The sequence below is a fragment of the Buteo buteo genome, chromosome 3 (assembly GCF_964188355.1).
Source record: "Buteo buteo chromosome 3, bButBut1.hap1.1, whole genome shotgun sequence".
NCBI classification, from domain to species: Eukaryota; Metazoa; Chordata; class Aves; order Accipitriformes; family Accipitridae; genus Buteo; species Buteo buteo.
In genome coordinates this window covers 53,800,190-53,825,710 of record NC_134173.1, presented here as the reverse complement: position 1 = coordinate 53,825,710, position 25,521 = coordinate 53,800,190, and the positions used below count along the sequence as shown (strand labels likewise).

Here is a 25,521-nt window from a genome sequence, read left to right as displayed (position 1 = left end):
TCAGGGAAGGAAGCAGTTCTACTACATAGAGCACAGGTTGACTAGACTCTAAAATAGTACCCTAAACAGCACTTAACTGGAACAAAAACATAAACAGATGAAGCTTCAACAGTAAAAGGCACTCATTGGAAGCTCTTCCTCCACTCATCCACCCTCTGTCTTAAATCAGCAAGGCTTTTTTAAAAGAAGAAAATAAAAGGGTGAGTCTTCCTAGCTGGCACTGCCCAAACATGACCCCACACTTGCGGGCTGGCTACCTGGGATGGAGAAATGCTCTACAGGCTTACTAATCCCATTTTTGAACCTATTTACACCTCTGCCAGCCACAGCTCCGTGGCAATGCAGGGTGTGCCTGAGCATTTCATGTGGGCATGCTATGATTCTCGCTTCATGAGCTGCAGTAGTAGCACCCTGCCTCTCTTCGTTCACCATCTTCATACCATTGATGGCTTAATACGCTTCTATCACACCCTAACTCAGTAGCTTTTTCCCAAGCTGAAGAGTCCTCCTCATACAGAAACTATTTAATATCTCTGAGATTGCAGGCTGCTGGTGACTCTTCTTCTCCCTTTTCTAATGGTGTTTCACCATTCCCGAGATGAGAAGCCTAATACTGCCTGCAAACACCAGTGTGTGAATGGACTCATGACTGCAGCATACCGCAACAGGTTACCTATGAAAACTTCCTGTTTCTTCTCTCTTCCTTCCCTAGCTGCACAAAACACTGTGCTTTTTACCATCCCTGGGCACTGAGTTGACAACTTCAGACAATTATCCACAGTGATTCCCAGATCTTTCTTCTTGAATGGATCCTGTTGTCGTGTATGCATAGCACATAAACTGCATTACTCTGCATTTATTGACACAAAAATGTCACTGGCTGTTGTATTCTTAGGCATTTTCTACTATAAGATTACTGTCACATTTTAACAGCATCAGTTCTGATACAAAATATTTGAAGTAGTCATCAGCAAACTTTGCCAACTTGCTAGTCTTGCTATTCACTCCATTTGCAGCTAGCATGGAGTTTTGTGAACATCCAAAGTGCCAAAAAAAGGGGGCTGGGCAGCCTAATAAAGCCCTTCTCCATTATGAAGAGGACAATTTATTTCTACCTTCTTTTAATCAGGTATTACTCTGCAAGAGGAAAATACCTCTTATCTCACAGTAGCTTATTTCTTTAAAGGTCTTTGATCCAGCAGCTTTTGAAGACTCGACTGTACTTTGCTGACCAGATCTGGCAGCAGAAATGGTTATAAACTTCTCTGAAAAAGCCCTGCTAGATTGGTGAGGCATGACTTCTTTCTTCAAAAGCTACACAGACTCTTCCATTACTTTTGTATTTTCTGTCTTTGAAGCCCTTCTCTTGGCTCTGTGGCCACCCTGGTTCAGTGATTCACAGATCCCTCTTTAGAAGATTCTCTACTTAGGGCATTTCAATTTAGAAGGGTTATATACCTGTAGTAGATGTCTGTATATGTATGTTTATGTTATGTATATTTTAATATATTTTATTTCATTTGTGCTTTCTTTAAAATGATGTATATGGCTACTTATATTATGTAGAGACTACTTAACAAAGCTGATAGTTTTAAAATTGGTTGTTGGAGTTCTAAATCCTTTACATTTTGCATTCTCCGTGTAAGAGGGATGAAAGTCATTGCAAAATCAGCAATTTTGCTAATTTAGAATTCTTTTTCATGTTTTTGTTTATGCCTCAGCTCAGCAAAGCAGTTAAAGTTTGAGCATGTGATTTATTTTAATGCCATCAAGCTTTAAATGTCACACACGAGGGTCAAGTGAAGACTGGGACCCATGTAAACCATCTTTCCTAATCAAATGTATTTCTGTTTGTCTCTATACTCTCTGTATAACTGCACCATGTAGCTGATGTTATAAACCTGCTTAGAAACCCAGCATATTGAAGTGCTTTCTTCACCGTCCTCCACTAGCCAAAGAGCTTTCCTCTAAAGCCCAGGGGTAGACCATTGCTCCACCCTGTGCCAACAGCTTCCAAACCACCCCAGAAATTCAGTGGAAACAGGCACCCCCTGGATGGTTTGAAGTTCGGATGTGGGGAGCGGGAGCCATGAAAATGACCCACTTAGTGGGTGTTTGAGCAGCATTTCTGTTTGCAGTAACTGTTTGCACTCATTTACATTTTCAATCCATTCAGGAAGCTTCCCTGTATTTTACAATCGAAGGAGCTATTTCCTAAGCCAAACTCGCAATCCAATTTAATACAAGCCTTTAGGTCTGCTTTCCCAGAGGATGCTGGAGATTGAGAGGAAACATGCAAGATTCCACTGAAGTTCCCTGCAAGCTCTAACCTCCCCTCCTAGATATGATCACAACTGGATGTTTAACCACAAAGTACCTGTAGGGCCCTCCCCAGCAAGCAGCCAACTCCTAGAAATGCCAACATTCATGGGACCCAACTAAGCAGAGCTCTCTTCTGCCCAGATGGTGAACAAAGCCTGTTAATGACCACTCTGGTGCTTAACTAGTTATGAAAAAAACAAATGGTCACCCTACTTTAAGTAAAACACAACTTAAGCACACTGCAAGTCTGTTATGTTTTATATCACATAAACAGCAACTGCATTTATACAACTACACCAAGACAAGCAAGGGTTTTTACTGTCTCTTTTCTGTCATACCCCATGGAGACTATAAAACTCTTCAAGGTCATGGTAGATTTTAGATGTAGGACCATTAGACAAGGCTGGAAGAATACTATGGCTACAACAATAAAGTATCCTTCAAAATATCTGTCGTTACTTTGATTAATGCATACTTGAGTTTTAAACCAATGTAAGTTACTTCCTAATAAAAGTTAGATTCTCCAGGTATTGGTGATGAAATTCCTCTTTCATTTGATCTAGTATATATTTAGCTAGTTCATTATGAATAGAAAAACAGAGAGGTACTTGAAACAAAGTTCAGATCTGATCTTATTGCAAAGTTCAGGGCTGTTCAGATCTGGGAGTTTTGAGTCATTTCTGAAACAAAGCTGTAGTAATCCTCCCCATTCTGGTCTACAGATCACGTTGTCCCACAGGCTGTGAACACAAAGCAGCAGAAGGGAAATAAGCAATTCTAATGAGTCAATGTTCTTAAGCAACAAATTGCATATTTTTGTCAGCAAAGCTGCAAAGAAACAAGATACTTTAACAAAAAAAAAAGAAAAAAAAGAATTAAGGTACAGTGAGGACACCTGCTGCAACACTGTTGTCCACGATCTCAAAATCTTTCTCTGTTTTAATGTTTCATGAAATTACATGGGGCCCCATTTGGAAAAGAAAAGGGGAAATTAAAGGATTTCTGTCCTTTGAGGGAGGGAAGGACAGAAATTCCTCACACCTGCTCTGACTCTGCAGTGTAGCACTAACTGGATGTAGGCCCTGGCTAATCCACAGAACAGAACTAATCCTAGAAGAAGAGAGAGTAAATAAAGCAATGTCCCTAACTAGCATGATTCTTCCAACCTGTAAATTTGAGTTGCTGTGATAGCTGTTTTACCACAGTGCGTACACAGTAACTTGTCAAAATGCAAATATATTAAGAGTGAAACAGAAGTCATATAAGCTTAGAAAGAACACTAAGAGAAACTGACAATTAATTCTAAGTGGAAAGGTTAACCTGTTTGCTTTCAGCAACAGAGCCTCAGTCCTACCAGTAAGCGCAAATAGCATTTGCCTTAAAGATAGGCTTACTGCATTCTCTGTATTACCATGCACAGAACATGCTGTTTTCTTACAAATTTGAGAGGGTTTTGTTTTCATTCAAATTAAATCTATATGGGTGAAGGCCCCATTTAAAACATGGAAAACAAAGACTGGTTGGGTGAAACTTTACAGAAGCAGAACAAGGCACCAGCACATCCAGCTGCCCTGAATGCCAAGCTGTGATTGTAGCTTTGAAAATTCTCCTCCAGATGCCACCTGACTATCTCCATCGCAATCACAATTTCTGCGCAAATCAAGGACCAATACATATTTTTCACCATTTGGGAATAAAAATGCCCAAGGCCTCATTTTAAATTATATGCTCGTGTTTCTCAGTGCAGCTTTTACAGAAATTTCATGAGCAGCTACAAATGGCACAACGTTCTATGTCTGATGCAACAAACGTGGATAATTTGATAACAGTGACCAGACTCTACGCAACACAAAGTAAACAAACCTCTATTAGTTGAAACTCTCCTTACTAAGGGTTGTCAGGCATTGGGACAGGCTGCCCAGGGAAAGGGTTGAGTCACCATCCCTGGAGGTATTAAAAAAGTGCATCAACAAGGCACTTCAGGACATGGTTTAGTGGGCATTGCTGACAGTTGGACTTGATGATCTTAAAGGTATTTTCCAGTCTAAATGATTCTATGATTCTACCATCCTTCTGATATATTGTGCCCACGCTAAAACTTAGAGCAGTGTTTACAGCTGTATAAATTGAAGCCATTTTGATTTGGATTTAGTCAAAGAAATCAAGTGCAAGCACTCTCTTGTAAAGCTGTTTATGGTGCTACATTCAAACACCACCTATAGACTAATGCAAAGGGGAAAAAGAGCCAGTGATGATGATTGTTAGCAGCCTAGAGCAAGATTATTACCAAATGATTATAATTATTTTAATATAGAGAAGATAGAATTTAATACATTTCTTAAAAAAAAAATCTTAATCTCTGCATTGCTATGCTTACCTTTTGTAGGAGAAAGATATGCTCCCCAAATGCAAGTTTTCATAATCAGAATCCCATTCGACAGGCACTCAGGGCATTAAACCCAGATTAGATGGATTAGATATCCACCCTCATCAACCTGCCTTCCTTTTAATTACTTCACCAATACACACTTCTCAAATCAATTAAAATGTTTCCTATACTATGTTCATCATTAAGAGAAGTCTGAGAATATAGATAAACCTTACAGTCTATCAAAAAGTTCAAAATACTCAGGTTTCATTGGAAAAGAGTAGATATGACCATTGGTTCCTTTCAAATACACAAATTGAAGACTTTTTTTACACAGCAAACATATACATATACATATACATACACATACACCAACCCACACATAATTTAAAACCTTTCATGAGCCAAATGTGCACTTGCTAAATAGAATGGCATGGTATAAACTCAAAGGACTGCAATGACTACTCAGTCAAACTGGAATTACAGGTCTTACCTAAAAATAATATCTGAATGAAAAATTTTTACACTCTGGCCAATATTTATTTCACTTTTACATCCTCACTTTAAAGCTCACAGGCATTTGATAGTAACAAAAGAAAAAGAGGATGATTTTTGTCTCTTTAAGATCCATTGTTGCAAAATAGTGTTGCATGATTATTGATTGAATAGTTTCCACTTCCTACCCCTACAAAGACTGACACAGAAGAAGAAAAACCGGCAGGTCTCATTAGTCCTGGGTAGCCCAACCGTAGCCTTAGCTAGTATTAGATTCCTCAGAAGAGGTGAAAAAAAAAGCACCACCTTTTCAGAAATGCAGCCATTGAAATCAGAATGCATTGAGTGAAGAAGGGAAAACTTTCCCCCATCACGTATTCTTTTCAGGGTCAAAAAATAGACAAGTGAGACTTTAAATAAGTAACTCATTCCAGGTAAGTACAGTCAAATTGTTCCCAGGCTGACAGACTGCCATCACGTCCCACTGCTGCCAGCAGGGTTCACAGCTGTGACTCCAAAGGTGGCTCTGGGTTTGGAAAAACACGGTATAGCAGAGAAGGCAATAATAATTACTTCAATAATTAGATTCTGTCTTGTGCTGTGTATTGAGAGCTCAAGGCTTATCTGGAATTAGATGAGGCACCCAGAGTGCCTTTACAGCTATCTATTTCAGTGAATGGAGCAGCCAAATATCCTCTTCTTGAAACAGTGGAAGAGCAATCACACTTTTTCCTGTCTCAATGAATTTAAAATGTACTGCAAGCCAAGAAGAAAGAGAACGGCCAGCGAAAAGCAGCAAAAGGCATGGAATAACACTATCCACGACGGGAACATTTATTCAATATTGCTTGATTAATTTGCCGCTGAAAGGATGCTCTACACCTAAAAGAGGGAGGCAGCTGGTTTTGCCCAGGTAAGCCATAAGGAGGGCTGAGAGAGGGGCCCAAACCACGACTCGCACAGCTCAGGGAGGTGAAGCCAAAACATGGCTGGCTGGGGAGGACCGACCAAGCTGGCTCGGCAGGCAGGAGCTCTCATGCCTGTTAAATTATTACAGGAGTGTTTCTTAGCAATCTTAGCTCAGGCCCCAGGGACCACCTGCAGTCCCTTCCCTCTTGCTCTCTAATTAGAAACCTGAAGTCATTACTTGGGCCAAGGGATAGTGAAATGAAATTGTCACTAGGTCGAGTATACTGAGTGAAAAAGTTTTTAAAGATAACAAGATAATGTTCTCAAAAACATTGCACCATGTATCAAAATCATTTTACCATTAATAGATTTCCTGGCAGCTACTTGTCTGACTGAAAGAGAGGAGCTGCATGGAAAAGAAGAAAGCAAGCAGATGACATTTTTAACTGTGTGACGATCCCTTCTTTTCCCCAAGCATCCTGAAACAAAAGACATAAATGCAGAATGCTTAGAGGCTTCAACAGCATCCAATGCACGTGCTTTTAATCATGACTGCACATGAACATCTGCCCCAAAATCTAGCCAGCAGGTTCTGGTGGACAAAAAAAGTACCCATAGTACTTGGGAACTAAAGGAAGAGGCAGGCAGTCTAATTAAATTTCCTCAATGCTTCCCATTTAGTACATCTTAGGGATTTAAAATTAAAGAAGTGTATAATTTGGGATGTTTTCAAGATTAAGATATCTAAAACTCGTCAATTAGCTGCACAATGAAATCTGTTTCTTAGCTAGAACTTAGAAGGGCTAAAATTGTTCAGGCCAAGAAAACAAGCTGCTGCAGCGGAGTGTTGAAGCCCTGACACGTTCAGCCTGTGGTTCTCACACTTCAGCACAGCGAGAGAGTGAGAGCCGCCCTGTCAGACCCGATCTCCAGGCTGCTGGCAGTTACAAGCTTGAGACTAATGGTGGCTGGAGACCTAATAACAATTTTCAAGGCTGGCAGTGGCAGTTCTATGCAAACAGCTTAGGAACCTCCCTCACCCTTTTGCATGGGGAAGAAAACACCCCAAGAATTAACCTAGGCTTTGCCAAAACTAGGGATTTTAGCTATTAGTGGCCATCTATTTCTGCAGCTTTCTGTGTACAGGCTGTGAACAGAGACAACAAAATGAGAATGCACTATGTCTTGCCCCAAACCAGTATAGACTGTGTAGAGGCAAACTGCAGCCTACAAGACTGCTGCCTGTTTCTCCAGGGGTTACTATTAATGCAAAGGCCCAGGTCAGTCTGCGAGATGCACTGGTTAAAGCCTGAGTGCAAGAACAACAACAACTGCCCAGCCTTCAGCAGTGTTTTTCTAAAGACTTCTTTTGGTGATATTTGTAGCATGTACACGGGGCCTTAATTCTGCTCTGAAATACAAATGAAAAAATACTTTATAACTTTTTTTTTTTTTATTTCAAACCCATTCAGCTTATTTCGGGGTCTCTGTAATTTGGAAGCAAAGGGCTGCTGCTGCAACATCTCATCTGCTTGCAGATTCAGTTGTCATTTTTAAAGCACAGAACAGAAGTAATACACAAGGCGTCAATAACAATCGTTGGTACCATTAATATTTCCTGATTATGTCTGGCCTAAATCTGGAAAGCAACTAAAAGATGATTTCATTTGAGAGTAGCTAGCCTAGAAAGCTGAAAGCCTAAGACTCTACACAGCTCTACCCCAGCCACTTCACCTTCCCTCTCCCCTTTCTTTCCCTTCCCGTCTGTGTTACACTGCCTTTCAGCTCAGGCCAAGTGCTGCAGCGGGAAGCTGCAGGCACCGGGCTGCAGGACGAGGGCCTTGGATTTAAATTATACAGAGACAAAGGCTCAAAGGAAAGACTGCATCATAATTTACATCTAACACTTCAAATAACACACAGAACATTCCTGCATCTAAAAGGCCACTGACTGTAAAGAGTACCTGGATTATTTAACACTATTTAGACTATACGCAGACTAGCACTACTTAGAACATAAAACCAGATGAACTGGGAAAAACCCCAAAGGTTCAGCCAGCCTGCTACCCGCTCTCTGGTAGCAGCCAACATTGTGAGAAAGAATGGGAGAAATAGGGTTTCCTCCTTCAGTATACCTGTCCAGCCATCAGCAGATTAAGGATTTTCTGAGTAGGAACTTGCACTCATATCACTGTGTTGGACAGACTTTGCTGGACCTTTCTCCCATGCAGTAGTCCGTCCTTTTTAAATTCACGTTTGATTCTGGTCTCCAAAATGTCTTATGGTACTGATTTCCTCCATTCAATTATCCATTGTCCAGAGAAGTGTGACTTTTTGTCTTAAGTCTGTTTTCTGGTTAGTGTTGATGCTCTGATCCTCTGTTTAGATTATAAAAGGTGAATTGTTATTCTCTATAATATAATAGAGCACTATCTATAATGTAATATTACAGAGGATAACTATTCATCTTTTCTGTGCTGTTCCTATATGTCTCTCATGTATTTTCTTTTTTCTTTCCAGAGATGATGATAGTTTTGTTGGTGGCTTCCACCTTAAGTCATGACAGGACAATCTGATAAAACCTGGAACCAGCCTCCTTTGTGTCTGCATCAAATTCCAGAGAGTAGCTTGTACAGTATAAAGACTGGTTTGCTTTGATTAAACTAATAATTTGTAACCCATATTACCTTGCTGCAGTAATACATGATGCAAAGAACTGCAGTTTCATGGAATCCTTAAGACAGGCAGACAAGGAAAGGCAGAGCTGGGGAAAGCTGGGTTTTTCATTTTGTAGCAAATGACACAATTCTGCTTTTCTCTTTTCCCAACTCAAATGAAAATAAAAGGCACCCCAAACTTTTCTCACAAAGTGAAATAAAACAGTAAACCCAAATAGCCCAGTTATGCACATTTTCTTGACTTACTACATATGTGAAATAAAAACCTTAAAAAACTAGTTTCTACCATTGCTCTAAATTTTAACTAAATGTTTATTCTTAGTGGAACTCACCATTCTGTTATTTTCCATTCTAATCTCATCAAAATAGATCTTGTTTATACACATCAACGTTTCTTTCTTTCCTTAAGACTTAAAGAGCTAATCTACCTACAGAAACTGGTTCTGCAATGCATTCTAACTCTGAAGAAACCCCAAAACATACACCTAGGATCAATGTTTTTAATGTCAGACACAAAAGCACTGTGATGTCCAGATGCTACCAGAACATAGTATGGTGCAGCACCTCAGTCTATGTCCTCACGATGGCTCCCTTTGAACTAACTTTCTGATCCTATAAACAATGTATAAAAGTTCAAAGTTATGTTAATCACTAAGGACACCAGAAGAGACAAAGAAAATGTTGTATATTACAAGGTTGATCCAAACTGGATGGTCAGTGTACTCAGGGAGTAAAACATGGAAGGAGATACAGAGTGGGGCACCATAGGGGTCTGAGGCTATTTGGTATTTTCATTATAGACAAAAACAATGGAGCAGAGTCTTCCTACGCTAAGAGATGACACTAACCAGGGAAGTATAGCAGGGACACTGAGAGCATGATGAGAATTTGTTACGTGATCTTCACTAACGAGACACTTGAAAAAAAATCCAGGATGAAGATCAGAAGGGGCAAGTATAAACTACTACACCAAGAAAGGAAAAAATCAACTTCACATAAAAACCTGCTGCAAGATGAAAGAAATAACCATGTCTCTGGGTTCATAATGGAAAGAAAAGAGAGCTAATGCACTTAAATTGCAGCAGGCAAAACTTAGGCTAGATACCAGAAAAACCTCCCTAAGCACTTAGAATAGAACTGGGACGTACCAGCTGGTCTATAATGTTTCCATTATAGTAAGTCTTCAAGAACAGCATAAACAAACGTGAAAGAAATGACACAGGCATTGGCGAGACTGTGTTGGAATGGAGGATGTTTAGAGGCTCTCTAGAGACCTTCTTGCCAGCTCTGTGGTTCTTTGAAATCTCATCTGTTTGTATGCATTTCTGAATTAGCTCCTTAATAGACTACAGATCTTCTTTCTCTGGCACTTGACTTGACCCATGGCTACAGCCAAGTTTGGCCTGCGAGGCAGAGGGAAATTCAGGATCACTACTCCAAGTGAACTTTCCATGCTGCATTAAACTAGACATCAAACTTCTGGAGTAACATTGTTGCATTTTACAAACAGTCTAGAAATAAGAACTTTACACCAGAAAAATGTCCCACTCCTAAGTGTTTCACATGAACTGCAATGCACGTGTGTGTGGAAAACTGTTCTAAAAGTCTTTCTTCTAGAAGTTTATGGAGTACAAGTCATAAAAATTTTTGAAAATCACTTCTGTGACTTCACTGGTGCTCAGAGATGAGCAACTGAGCACTGATGTTTCTCAGCCTGCTCCCAGCACCTTCCACTGTTCTTTGGTTGTTGTTGCTGTGGGTTTGGATTTGGGGAGGGAGGGAAGCAGGCAGGCAATCCAGACAACCCTTGTTTAGGTAAAACCACTTTACTTTAGGATTCTTCACAATAACCTCTGTCGTCAGATAATTTTAGTTTTTCTGTATCGTATTCTAATTTACTTTTGTAAGTTACTTCCAGTAGCTTCCAGCTGGTGACGTGTTTGTATGTTACACATCCCCAAGGGAATTTGGGATAGCTGTAAAATGCCAGTACTCTAAACCCTCATGTCTCAGCTTGTAAGGATGGAGAATCTACCCTTTGAGAAGCCAAGCTGCTCAACTTCTTTCCCCTCCACAATGCCACATTAACGGTTTTCAACTGCTTCCAATTTTAAAACCCATAAACATTTTCAAGCACATGGATGATCCCAACTGACAACAGATGGATAATCAAGACCACTGACAACAAACTTGCTCTCTTCTTAGTAGCAGATGAAGTCGTACATTTTTAGGAGTAATCCACAATCCCCCAGGAGTCTGGAGACCAGAGTCTGAAAATCCCTGCTTTCAGCTATTTCTTTACTTTAGCTTTTTTTAAAAACAGCAGCAACAACTACAAAAATTCCGCTGTCCCAGAAGGTCATTGCTCAGGTTTCATATAGTTAATAGAACTGAACTGTTTTAAAATCCAGTTTAGCCAGCTAAGCAACAGGAAAAGTGCCCATTTTCTTTGGTGGATTTCCAAGCCTTACATGGTGATTGAGACAGCACTCTGTCATGGGCCCTGCAAACAGTTGAGAGCTGTGGACAGACTGGCCCTGATGGGTAATAATTCTTAATAAGGTTTTCTGGCTCTTCGGATGGAGAATTTGAATAAACTGCTGCTCATGTTGAGGTGCATGCTTTGTTCTTGCAGACAGATTTGTTTACATGTCCCCAGAATACATTTGTAGGAAGTTTTTTCCATGTACGCTGCTATTTAATTTACACACATCCACAACATTTGATCAGGTAAAGCTGCTCTTGTGCTAAATAAATGCAAGGTCTGACGATTCCAGCAGAAGATGGACCAGCTTAATTAGGAAGGTATTGAAGACACTTTCCTCTTTATTGTACCTTACAGACAAAAATAGCTCCTCAGCACACCTCTGGTAACTGTTATCATTAGGGAACCTGAGGAAGCATATATTGTTCAGTGATAATAGCAGCTGATGCCAGAGCCAGAACAGTATCCTTGTACCTTCTCTCTTGCATTCCTACACAGCCCACAATCCTTTCTTGAGGATTTGCCACTACAAAATACAAATGTATATTCAGTTCCTGACACTTAAGTGTTCTAAAAACACTTAAGTGTTTTTCTGTGGTCTATTCCATGACTGAATTGACAGGAATTGTTGCATGAAAACACGTATAATGTCACTGGAAAGGGAGATATCCAGGAAAAAAAATTGGTGCTCAATAAATTCTGCTCTTCTGAAATTCAGTAGCACTGTAGACCAAATCTGTCGAATCATTTTTGAAGACAAACAGTTAGAAAGTTCCCATTCTGAAGTTCATAAATGTTAACAATGTCCTGGAGGGACTGCCACTGAAATAATTTTGAACTTGCTCCTTTAAGGAAGATGTCTCTATAAATGATTCCTGAGCTTTGTATTTGTTCAGCTAGGTCTACTATCAAAAGCATTCTTCAGAAGCCTCAGACATTTACACCTAAAATGTCACCTGCAAATGAAAGCATGATGTGTTTGCTGCTTAAGGAAGGGACAAGTTTTCTGAGTAATATCTAAAGCTCTGTCACTGAAAAGCTTTCTGATCCTGGATCAAAAACATACTTGGTTCAAACCTCCAATGTGCCCACACAGCCAGTCAAGATGTTTTTACAGCCTCCTTTCCACATAAAACTTTTAGATTGCTTGGGAAAAAAATGCTGTGGAAGTGCTATATTATTTGCTATATTGGCTATAATGAGTAACAGAAGAATAATAAGAAAGTAATTGCAGTGGTTTAAACTTTAAAGTAACTCTCAGGTCTCTGCCTGGCAGCAGAGTTGGGGACAAGGGGGAATAGGTACTACTTATGGTATAGGAAGATGAAATTAGGCATTGTTTAAGTAAATGGGGCAAATACAAATAAATGGTATTGGATGGGCTTCATGAGGGAGCCGGCCAATGCCACTGAGAGGTTGCTTTCTATCATCTCGGAAAAGTGGCAATCAGGGGAAGTCCCCAATGACTGAAAAAAGGCAAATGTTATGCCCATTTGTCGTGGTTTAACCCCAGCCAGCAACTAAGCACCACGCAGCTGCTCACTCACTCCCCCCCCATCCAGTGGGATGGGGGAGAAAATCGGGAAAAAAGAAGTAAAACTCCTGGGTTGAGATAAGAACGGTTTAATAGAACAGAAAAGAAGAAACTAATAATGATAAAGATAACACTAATAAAATGACAACAGTAGTAATAAAAGGATTGAAATGTGCAAATGATGCGCAGGGCAATCGCTCACCACCCGCCGACCGACACCCAGCTCGTCCCCGAGCGGCGATTCCCTCCCCCACTTCCCAGTTCCTATATTAGATGGGACGTCCCATGGTATGGAATACACCGTTGGCCACTTTGGGTCAGGTGCCCTGGCTGTGTCCTGTGCCAACTTCTTGTGCCCTGGCTGGGCATGAGAAGCTGAAAAATCCTTGACTTTAGTCTAAACACTACTTAGCAACAACTAAAAACATCAGTGTTATCAACTTTCTTCTCATACTGAACTCAAAACATAGCACTGTACCAGCTACTAGGAAGACAGTTAACTCTATCCCAGCTGAAACCAGGACACCATTTAAAAAAAACCAAAAAGCAGAAGGATCCAGAGACCTATAAGCCAGACAAACTAACCTCAGTTCCCAGGAACTTTATGGACTGGAGTAGTAGAGTAAAGGTGGGTGGAAAACTCACCAGACCACTGGGCTCAAAGGGTAGCCATCAAGAGTTTGAGGTCTAACTGGTGGCTGGTTATGAGTGGTGTCACCCTCAGGGGTCAATAGCAGGCCAGTACCCTTTGCATCTTCAGAAACCACCCAGACGACAGGGATGGCCCACATCTTCATTTAATTTGTGGAAGGAGCAGTTGTGTATGCTGGAAGGCAGAGCTACTGTTCAGAGAGCTCAAAATCCAGGAGTGGCCTGACAAGGACCTCAGAAAATTCAGCAAAGACAAAACCAAAGTCCTATACTGGAACAGGACAACCTACTGGAACAGTACAGGCTGGAGGTGCACTAGCAGGGTAGCAGCTCTGCAGAACAGGACCTGCAGGACCTGCTGCACAAGAGGCACCAGTGAAACCTCGTGGCAATGAAGGGAACAGATGGGCTACATCAGCAATCGGGTAGCCAACAGGTCCAAGGAAGTGTTTTCTTCTAAATATTGTATCTTCTTTTGGGACTCCAGTACAAGAATAGTGTGAACCATGTGGACAGAGAGGACTCAAACTTACATAATCACCCTGGCTGGATGATCAGCTTGTTCTCATCATTCTTTATCATTCCAATAGCAATTACATCAGCTGTGTTTTGTTGTAATTTTAAACTTGATTCCAAACCACCAGTGGAAACTCTGAATAGTTGAGGATGTACCAAGCCCTGAAGAATCCTATTAGAAACACTCATCATATGACTTCATATAGGAAACTACTTGGAGAGCTGCAAGCCAGATCTTAATCCTTTTAACCTGCGTCCCTCCCATCAAGAGCAGCTTATGCATGGTCTTCTTGGAATGCTACTGAAAGGTTTATTTTTTATTCAGTTTTCAATACTGATGCCATTACAGTTTGTTTTCCAGGAATGAAATCCACAAATCCACAGACATTTCTGCTGTTGTTTCTAACAGCTATTCCGGATCATTACACATTTGGTGAGAAATCTCCCAACATTTCCAATGTGTCTTATTTTTCATACAGTCAAATTCTAAAAAGGTAAAAAAAAAAAAAAGGAGAAAATCACATTTAACTTTCACACTTTTCCATTGGCAAACACTTTCCACCTCCAACTTCCTTACAGAACACAAATTAGACACACACACACACACGCCTTTTTTTTCTATTTATTTCATTATTTGCATGAGCTTCAGTGAAGTAGGGGACAGTTCTAGGAATAAAGCTTAACTAACTTGTACTTCCAAACTACATATTTAGCATGTTAACACTGAGGTCTCTGTGTTAATGTAGGACACTTGTTATTTTAGGATCAACAAATGGCAAATACTTCCATATGAAAAGAATATTCCCACCCACAGAAACAGAATTCAGCTTTCCTACGCAGCAAACAATAGAGAATTAATATGCCTCTCAGAGGCACAGCCAGAATAAAACCAACCACACCCCAAATCCAAATGAGATTCTCAGATATTTTCAGTGTTTCTTTTCTGAGACAGAGCGTATTCTCTTACTAACAAGGTGAGTGGCAGGAGCAAATTTATTGACGGTTTCTGAAATATTTAGCAATTTTGTGTGCTTACAGAAGAAAACTATTTATAACAGGGTCTTTTACACCAATCCACCTCATGTAATTTTTAGAAGAGTAAGCATCTAAAAGTAAGGAAAAAATTCAACCTTACTGATATTCATGGAAGGAACAGTGACAAAATAAGAGAAAGAAGTCCACTAGCCAAAAAGTGCAAGAACCATTAGAATTTACTATTTTATTTGAAACACCTTAATTTAAGTTTTCATTACTAGATTAATGAGCTTGTTTAATATTTGTACAGTGTTGAATGCACTGGAACATTTTTACTTCTTCCAGGATTCCAAAACCCAATCAGAATGTCAGTGTTTCAAACTAATTTATTGTAATATTCAAATAAGATTATTTTAAACCTGTCTTGCCTAGTTTTTTGAAAGATAAATGTAAATGCTATGTAATATCAGCTGCTTAACCCATGTGCTGTAATTCTTAGCTTGTGATCACCAAGAAAACTTTGTCAAATAAACTGCATCACAGATACTGAAGAAAAGAGAATAACTAGAAATAAAATAAGAAATTCAAGCTGTTCAGCAATGTTTGATAGAGTTTTGCAAATATTTTTGGTTTCATGGTTCAAATTTCCTCTGGGATTGGCAAGTTAACAATAGTTCTATTTTTTTAATTGTAATCAGGATTACCTAAACATTGTACAAATCAGACAAAAGCTTTTGACATTCAAAAAGCTAGTCTGTTTGAAATGGGTGAGGCTTAAATGGGGAAGGAGGCATTTAATTATAGAAAATGCATGTAAGATTTACTGGCAGATTCACAGATTTTTTAAGGCCAGCAAGACCCATTACCATATAATCACACCTTCCAAATAACACATGGCAAAGAACCTCACCTTGTATCTGCTGCATCAAGCCCATTCCTCCTGATTGAATTACCCTTTACTTTTTGAAGGACAGCCAAGTCTTGTTTTACACATTCAAAACGATGGAGAATTCACCAAGTCTGCAAGGTGCTTCTGTAGCTCTCTAACCTTATTGGAAGAAGGTGTTTGCTTTCTTCCACTTTGAATTTGTTTAGACTCAGATAGACTGAATTGCTAACAGACTATTTTTTAAAACAAGGGAGAAAGGCACTGTAATTAGACAAATCACTTCCCAGCCTAATATGTATGCTGTAGTTGAGTCATCACTTAATATAGTTTTGCGTAAATGGAGAGAGATTTAAGGTCTCCTGTTTCTCACTGTGAGGTAGGATTTCTAGACTTTCAAGTCTTCCTGCAGTTCTTTTGTGATCTTGCTCTTACTAAAATGTCACTAATATTGAGTGAAGTAAAACCACTTAGTACTACCTGCTAGCAATTGCAGCATTCACCCTTGATTGTGTCAACCTTTCTCTTCTTAGTACTTCTATCAGTCTCTAATAAAATACTCTTAAAACATATTACTGAAGAGTGGGAATTCATAGTTAAAGTAGACTTCAGCAAGTTCATTCAGAAGCGGTCTTCATTTTTGTCAAAATAAGTATGAATGAGCAGTTTTCAAGTATTTGCTACAATCATGAATTATTTTGCCCCAAAGATGACACATTATTTTTGACTTGACATGACCACCCTGTGCCCTCACATTAGAATGTACATGGTCTAATGAGAAAGCCCTCTTAAAACTACCAGTAAAATCTGCATTCAGGCACTGTGCCTAATCGCCCAACTCCATCCTTCTCTCCCACAGTACTATCCCAGCTGAATATTTGCACGGTCTGTGTCTAATCTATGTGAAACAAAAAACCTTGCAATTCCGATGCTTCCTGTTAATTATTAGAAGTAGCCCAATACTCCAATATGCCAAAACAAGACTCAGCCCAAGCAGAACAAAGGTGGAAAGAATTCTATGTAAAGTATGGTCAAGCTTGTCTGGTAGTCAAATAGCACAACTAATAAGAAAACATACCATAATTTACAGACTAGTCCTTTCATTAAATGATTAGTCTCAAAGACCTTATTAACTTTATTAAAAGCAGAAAAAGGTCATATGAAAGGCTAATATAACTGAGATATTATGTTAAACTCTGAGCCATTTAAGGTATCCACCTTCATAAAAAGTTGCAGCATATTAAATTTGTTTAATTACTCTAGAGTAATTTCTAATTTCAAACGCCTATTTTATGGAACAATGATAAATTAGAGCATAGATGAATTATTTTACAGATTAATACACACAGTTCTTTCTGCGATCAAGATTTTAAATGGTTCTAATAGCTGTAGCACTTATAGTAGGTTCTTTAAGTGCCAAGCAATTATAATTGTTCTCTTAGCATACTGGTTTAATTTAATACCTCCCAAGTTGCAGAAAATTTGACTTCTGCAAGAACACACTCATTCACCATATTTCCTTTTGGAATGATAAAGTAAGATATTTAAAAGGAGAGGAATGACCTGGAAAAAGCAATACAATATTGCTAATTATCACACAACAGTGCTGGTATATCTCAGGCTTACTGAGATCAAGACTCAGACAAGACATAGGTGTACACCATAAACCCCCTACCACTCATTTCCACAAAAAAAAAAAATCAGGCCCATAGTGGCTGGTCTTGGCAGTGTGCTTCAACACTTGTCCAGAGCAGTGGGAACTCATCAAGTACAAAAATGTGGCACCTGTGGAGTAACTAAAATTATCTAAGTACTTATAATACTATGCATAAATCTGGTTCTGCGGGTAGCGTTCAGGAGTTTTGTCCAACTTTTTGCTCCATGAGTGAGCAGGAGACATTTCATTTGTGTTAGTCACTTGATCAGATAACTGGAGCTCTCCACATGATAAACATCTCAGATCATGAATCACTTAAATGCTATGTATTAAAGTGAGGAAGTTAAGTTTAATGTCTATTTTTAAGGAAACGTTTTTCTCTTTCCCTCATCCTGTAGGAAGGTCTTTGTCAAGTGCAACATCCCTCACCTGTGCACAATCAAGCCAAAGGCTTTTCACCATTGGCCTATGAAGTCCTAGAGTATGTAAATCTGATTCTTCCTCTTTTTCTTTGCAGTTTTTATTCTTTTGGCAATAAAAAGAAGCTTAGAAAGTGGATCCAAAGAGTCTGCCCAAGTCTGTGGGCAGTATAAAACAGGTACACTGAGGGGCAGTGCTTCATGCATCACAGTGTAGTATCACTTCCAAACAGTGATGTAGGTGAGAGTGAACACAGGTTACCCACTTACAATTTGGGAAATAGAGAGTTTATCCAATTCTTCATGCCCAGCTGGCAACCTCAAGTCAGGGAGTTTTCCCATTACACCACTTTCTCAAACATGCCCCTGGCTGACATGGAGCAGAGGAGCAGGCTTGGCTTAAGCACGCCGGCAGGCTCACACTGGAGTTTGGTGCTACAAGGGATGGTGGGGACCGGGGGATGATGGGGCAGCATGCTCTAGAAAAGGGGTGGAACTGAAGGATTTAACCTCTTAGATAATAAGAAAGGAAATCGTGCATGTCAAAGTCTGTTGTCTAAAGCCACAATACATCTTATTTTAGGTGAAGCTAATAAAGAAGTACTATGAAGATATAAAAATGAGAGAAATGATATATGATATTACTTGTTTGCCACCTCCAAGAAAATGACTAATAGGTTGGGTTAGCAATGAATTTTTGATTTGAGAAGAAACATTAAAGTTAGATGAACTACTGGTTTATTAGTTTCTGGAAGAATAATTCCTCTTCTTGTGTAATGTAACGAAAAAGCGAGACACTGTCACTGTGGAGACAGAAAGACACAAACAACCATCAAGGTTCAGAGTGACATTGTAAAAAGGAGTTTTACCTTTAGGTCACTGGTTGAATTTTAAATAGAAGAGTTGCCACATGTCTTTGGGGAGTTGCTTGATGTCCTGGGTCAGCTTGATCTCAAATACAGCTCAGTTCCTAATAGACAATTGTTCCCATCGTAAGCACTGCAGCGACAGATAACCTCCCTGATCGGCCCGGCAGCAAGGAGCATCCTTGAACCAGCTCTCCTGGGAACACTGTGTCACAACAGCCTTCCCTCTGCAAAAATAGGAGAGCACCTGTTTTCCTCGCCCGTAACACCTAAAACTGAACTAATGTTCACTGGATACCATAATACAAATATAATCACGTCATTCCCCCTTCTCAGTTTCTGAAAGTTTGCAGGGAAGGCTGATGCAGCCCCGGTCCCATTACCTTAGGAACTGGTCTAAAACATGTTCAAAGCATCCTTGTGATCATCAGACACCTTGCTTTTTCAACAAAAATACCTGAGCGCTGGTCTAGCAGGGCTTGCTTAATGTTTTTTTAACCCTTTCAGACACTGAAAAAGCCTGTTGTGAAAAAGCATGCAAAGAAACCAAACAAATAAACCCAACCAAACCATCTCCCCACCTATATTTGCAAATTCTGGCCAAACTTGATTAGGACTTAGTGTTGGAAAGGAGCACCTTTACATGCCACAATTTAGATGTATCCCTAACTAAAAATAAATACGTAACTGAATCCTTAAAAAGAAAGCTGAGGAAGATAATTGCATAATTAATAAAGGAGCAGTCTTAGGACCAATGGTCACCTCAAACTGTAAAACCACAGTGTAAAATAGGACACCACAAAAACCCCATTTCATTTGATTTATCCTTCATGAAAAAGCAAAACAAATGTTATACAAATATTTTCAGTAGCTGGAAACTGGCTATCACTAGAAAAACACAGCTACAGACATTCCTCATTGCTGGGCTGAACTGTTCTCAAAATAATCCTAATGTAAAGGCCACTGACAGAAATATTTCTAATATTCTGCAGTCACAAAGCATTAAACTGCTGTGTTTGGTGCAGATCACCTTGCTTGTGCTTTAGAAGTATTAGTTAAGCTTCAGCCTATGGTTTGAAAAGCACTCTGAACTCTCCTGGCCTCTCTCATCCTGAAATTTCAGAATAGCCACTGCTGTTTTCTTGCAAATACGTTTAAGTAACATTACAAATAACATTTCACTGCATGCCCATTAAAAATAAACATGCTGGAAATAGCAGAGAGTAAGGAGCCAGAGTCACTTCGCCTGTCTCAGAAGCAGCTATGAACAGGTCTGAAAAACACACGTACTGTTGCCCTCTGTGGATCTTTCAGACCAAAAGGAGCAGGAGGAGCAGAATTTTAATAGCATCTAAAAAGGTAAATCCCAGAATCTTTTTAACACCGAAAAGGAGAAAAAGTCTAGAGAAATTATGTCAGAAACCATGCTTACTGTTCAAGAAGTACACTATATTTTCTCTCACTGTTGCCGAAACAAAGCCACCAAGTGTATTTTCAAGAAAATATTTAAATAAAATTGATGAAGTGTCAACACTTGACTGCTTGTTTAAATTGGACAAAATTATAAAAGCTGTTACAGTGTGTTCAATTTGTTCCAATGTTATTATATACCATAAGGGCTCATTCGAGCAGTGAGAATACTGCAGACAAGGCGTGAAGATTACAAGATGTCTTAGACTTCTCCCTGGTACAGTATGAAATACAATCTAAAGCAGCCGAAATTCTTTTAGTGGAGCTAATTCCTTCCCACTGGGGCTTGATGGGGGAAAAAAAGAATCACTGTTCCTTTATGCTGCAAGAACACTTTGTTATTTGCTTAATGGGAAGTTAAATGAATCAAAGCTTCAGACAGCAAAAAACCCCACCATCAATTAATGTGCCAAATTTTTAATAGGAAAGCAAATCAGATTTATTTAAAAACTGAGGTCTCAGTTCTGGTGTATTTATGTTTTCCCAAGGTTGAGCTTATAGTTTATGATATTTTTCATAGTTTATGCTTTCTGAGGAATACAGATGACTGTGGGAGAGGGCTCCCGTTTCTGCCCTGCTCACTGTACTTTACACATGTAGCCCAGGTGACCAATCAAGATGACCATGGCAATTGTAGCTGTTTATGCTCCAGGTGCACCTCAGCTGATGAAAAATCATGTAGAAGAGCTCAATACACACTGCCATCACAAGCACCATTCACATTATCAACTGAAAACCAGGCATTTGAATGTTAATTTTTTCTCTCTTCTTCCATAATCTGTTGCACTCAGATGGGAAGCACAATGCCAGTCCCTGAGGACTATCTCTAATGCTCCTAACACCTTGCCTAGGAAAAAATTCTGAAACACTTGCATTTTCTAAACACAGGCTGAGTGGTGAGTTCTCATACTCCAGCTACAACACAGACATGCTGGTCTGAAATTCTGGACCAGATGTCTTTGCACGGGTGCTTGCAGGCTGTGGAGGACGATGCATGGCTACAGCCTCTCAGCAGTGCTTACGGTCTCTCAACTCAGCACGTGGTCCTAACACTCAGGTAAGACGCACCCGCAGAGACTAGGAACGCGAGTGCACACCAATGTCACAGCTGTATGATGTTGCTCCGAACAGGTTGCACCTCACCTGGAAAGCAGCACACCAGCTGAAGATGAATCCCTAGCTGTTTAACAATATCCATTCATCCATACTTCTTGCCCAGCATACCTATTTTGCTTTGAAAATTTCACATCCACACATTTATTGAAGCAGTCAACTTTATGGTATCTTTGTGCATCCCAGGTGAGTGACAAGTGTTCTGACCATAAATAAGAAGCATATATTCCATGACCCACTGCATCTTCCACAAGACCAGGTAAAAAACAAGGCAGTTAATAAAATATTAAGAGATTCTAAGCATATAGTATCTACTAGTAAAACTAGCATGAGAAATGCGCCAGCCTACTTCAGTCATAAAACACTGGAGAAAAAGAACCTTAAAATTTTAAAACCAATCATAATTTTTTAAATATCAGTGTTATGACACTTTTCTTTCTACTGTTATTCAAGTGTGGAAACTACCATGGAAATTCACTAAAGCTTCACCCAGGCTGGCCTCTAATTGGGACTCTTGTCTCCTGTAAGCCCCCATGCTAGTGTGGGGCCTCCTGCATGGGGGAGCTGCCAGTGGTGGATCTCTCACAGATTGCAAGCCTCTTTGCCAACAAGCTGCTCCTCACTGGGACCCTGATATAATACTCCAAAGAAACCCCTAAACCACTTCAGACTTAGGAGAATTTTATCCCTTTAGCACACCTTAATGCCCCATAACCTTTTAAATGTCACATCTCACAAACATTGTTTCTTCAGCATATAAAACAGGGAGAAAAAGCCCTGTATTTCAAAGTCAAAATAATAATAATAGAAAAATTATTTGTTCTGCATTGGAGAATTCCCCTCTGCCTTAGTTTACTATTTATAAACCACCAGTCTGGGATTAATTATTAAAATCCTTAAAGCCGAAAAGAAGATTTTAGTCATGTTATGCTACGTATAATCTATACCATTATTAAACTGTAGCTCAAATGCACTTTATGTCCTATTTCTTTTGGTCACCTTTTAACATTTCCACATTTTACCTACAGTAAATTTTACTCCTTGAGAGAAAGCATTTCTCACTATTTTCAAAACACCAGTCCACCCATCTGACGTGCCACTGCACGGGAGGAGTGATGTCTCCTGTAAAGCATGCTCACCGGGCACCCCGTCTCTCATCCAGTAATCGATGTCTGTTCCATCTGCGTTGTCATAAACATCCGTAACATTGATGGGCTGCAGCAGAGTCATGATCTCTTTCATGATGTCCCGAGCTTTAGCATTGCCAGTAAAACCCAGTCCAGATGGCTGGAAGGTGCCCTCATCAGACTCCATGACGATATCGAAGTTGGAGATATTTTCCTAAACATGTAAGGAAAGAAGATACTGGTTTATGATTGCTATTTTAACTGGCGCCAGATACTGGATTCTAGATGTCAGTGTGAGCATACCATAACAAATTTGTTCAAGAAGCAGAGAAATGCTTCCTGTGATCATGTGTATATAAGCATAAATGTAGGGACCTAATCTTTCTGTATGAAAACGCCGAAACAGTTTAAGTTCAGTTCTGAGGCATCAATATCCTGTAGGAGCCACAACATGACTGGCCTGCTGGCCCCAAATATTTGCTTTAAGAATTCTGAAGTGCCACCTAGAAAGGTAAGCCATTACCACCATACTTCAGTTCTCACTTGCAGCTCTCACTTTCTTCTCAGACCTGAAACTCAGAAATTCTCTTGCAGCAGGGAGGGTACGCAGTCTGGTTGCCTTTAAAAGTAGATGCATTCAAAGCTTGCTTAGACTGTGAAGGACGTCCCATTTAAAAAAAAAAAACAAACCAGCTGCTGCTTCTTCAGAAACACAATATTTTCAATATAGCATGTAGTTAATTCTGACTTTGGTTGAGTACTGAAATGCCAAGGTTCCTCCTGACCTGAAGGAATAATGTCTGTTTTAATGGAAGTTTGTGCTTGCAAGGTAAGTCCTTACAGGAAACGTGAAATTTTAAGATTTTGTGTGCAAATGGTATAATAACATTTGCTTTTTGTGTGCACTTGGAAGTTTCTTTTTAGCTAAAAGAACAAAAATTAGCATCCAGAGCCATTTATTTGCTTCCCATACACTCAGAATGTTCAGTCACAAAGGTTTAATTGGAGTAAAATACTTAGGGACTTTACATGAAGGAAGGTCTCAATGTTTTTGTGAGGCATGTAACTTTTTTTTTGCAAAAGAAAACAGTTTATGGCCAGGTCAGGCAGAAAAAAGCTATACTTCAGACTATCTTGAATGTGACTAAGAGAACTTACTGCAGGTTTTACTCCTATGCCCAGATTTCATTCCAGAATTTTATGGCTGTCATGGGTTATTACAAGAAAATCGTTACAAGAGATATGTGATAGCGGTGAGTAACAGATCCATGTCATTAACAGCTTACATACGCCTACAATTCAGTAAAGTATTCTTTCACATTTTTCTGGATATAAAACCAAATATGAACTACAGGTGGCTGTGAATGTGATAGTCACATAAGTTTTCAGAAATTCTTTATAGAATTTGCCAAGAACTGCATTTTATATTCTACTTTCCAAAAACTTTTCTCTTTTGAGTGAAACAAGTTCTGACATAGCAAACGTATTCATTTCTAACTGAGAAATACATCCAGTTGTTAAAAAAATTAATAAAAAATCTTTGCATATGATGAAGTAACTGTAAATGTTATAGTACCTTAAAATAACCAATCCACCTATCCACCCATGCAACTACTGGAAATCAAGGTGGAAATACCCAACATTGTCACCAAATTGGCAATCACTATTTTTATACAAGGAAAAAACCCTTCAGTTTATAAAAGATTAAATGTAAAGAATTGGGATACATGTGGTGTCTAGGCCTATCAAATGCAGTATTACAGGTCAGGAGCCTCAACATGAGATCGTGATTCACAGACCCTCTGAACACAGTGGGAGAGAAGCAGGCCAAGAAAAGCACACTGCATGGTAAAAGGGACCAATGATGCTCCAAAGTCACAGGTACAACAGAAAGAATGTCTCAAAATGTAAATCTTCTTTATATCACAAGCCCAAGGAGCAAGACTTAGGGAAGACAATACACATTTCAGTGTGCTGGTTAATTGCCAACAAAAGCTAACTTAATTATAGTGAGCTCTGTATAAATACCATGATAGAAATCATTCAGAATGGACTCTGGCTGAGTCTTCAAAGCAGGACTTCTGCTTATTTTTAGAGAAGCTGCAATGAGTAGGAGCAATAAGGCAAGTGGAAGGGACTATTCAGGGCAGTGAGGTGAGGAGAAGAGTGAGCATGGGAACAGTGCAGACACTGAGAAGAAATCTCACCTACCACTCCAAAGAACAGAATTCCTAAGTTCCAAAACTTCATAAACCACTAGCATAGCAGCACTACTGCAGTCTTCAGTTGTTTTTTCATATAAAAGTTTGCATGTGTTTTTAATATGAAACTGAGAAAACAAACCACCCACAATACATTACACCATATCCTTGCTCTGTAAGAAAGCTGTTCAGTTCTTAGAACGTGCTGGCGTGGCATGAAAACAGGACACCCTGGGGAGAGAAACTAGACTCGTTGGAGGACAAAAAAGAAACAGGTCACAACTACTTGAAGTACTATGTGTCCCTGAGAAAGTTTTTTCCCTATTTTGTCCACTAGAAGATAGGCTTAATTACAAAACTATTCACTGTGGAGTTCAAAAGTTGCAATCTTAAAAAAAAGGGGGTTAGTTTGGTTTCACCATACCCACTTTTCTACACATATATTGGTGTTTCTACTTATACAGAAAGAAATATGTGCTGGGAAAAATGCTATAGGGAAGATGCTCCGTTGTCCTTTGCCCTCTATGGTGCAGGGTTAACTGCCACTTAGCAAAGCAGGGTGAGACTGTACATTGCTCCCTTGACTAATTTAAGGGAACAGCATAAGAAAGCGGTAAGATTTTATAAAATAACTACAGGCTCAGCTGTTTCCTTCATTTTTGCTCATAGGGAAGGTATCATTTAAATAAGCATTTTAAACTCAGTACGCAATTTTTTCAGAAAGTAATCCCATTTGCTGCATCTTGATACTGTGCCACTTCTCTTAGCACATACCAGAAAATTAAATTTTCTTGGGTGTAACCTGCTGCCTAATTCTCTGAACATCAAAATAGACTTTAACCCTTTATC

The 25,521-nt window shown here is 39.4% G+C and overlaps 1 protein-coding gene across 2 annotated transcripts in view; it reads right to left on the bottom strand.

Moving 5' to 3' along the window:
- CPQ (carboxypeptidase Q) overlaps nt 1-25,521 on the bottom strand; it is a 168,008-nt gene that overhangs the window by 10,860 nt on the left and 131,627 nt on the right. The window contains exons 7-8 of one of the 2 annotated variants that reach the window (XR_012649865.1): nt 22,484-22,685; nt 18,765-18,988 (exon numbers count right to left, since the gene is read on the bottom strand). Coding sequence is in view for 1 of the 2 variants with exons in the window: in XM_075023657.1 (XP_074879758.1) it covers nt 22,484-22,685 (202 nt within the window). In the remaining variant the exon portion in view is untranslated. The remainder of the gene's footprint in view (nt 1-18,764; nt 18,989-22,483; nt 22,686-25,521) is intronic. The other variant, XM_075023657.1, reaches the window with a different exon arrangement.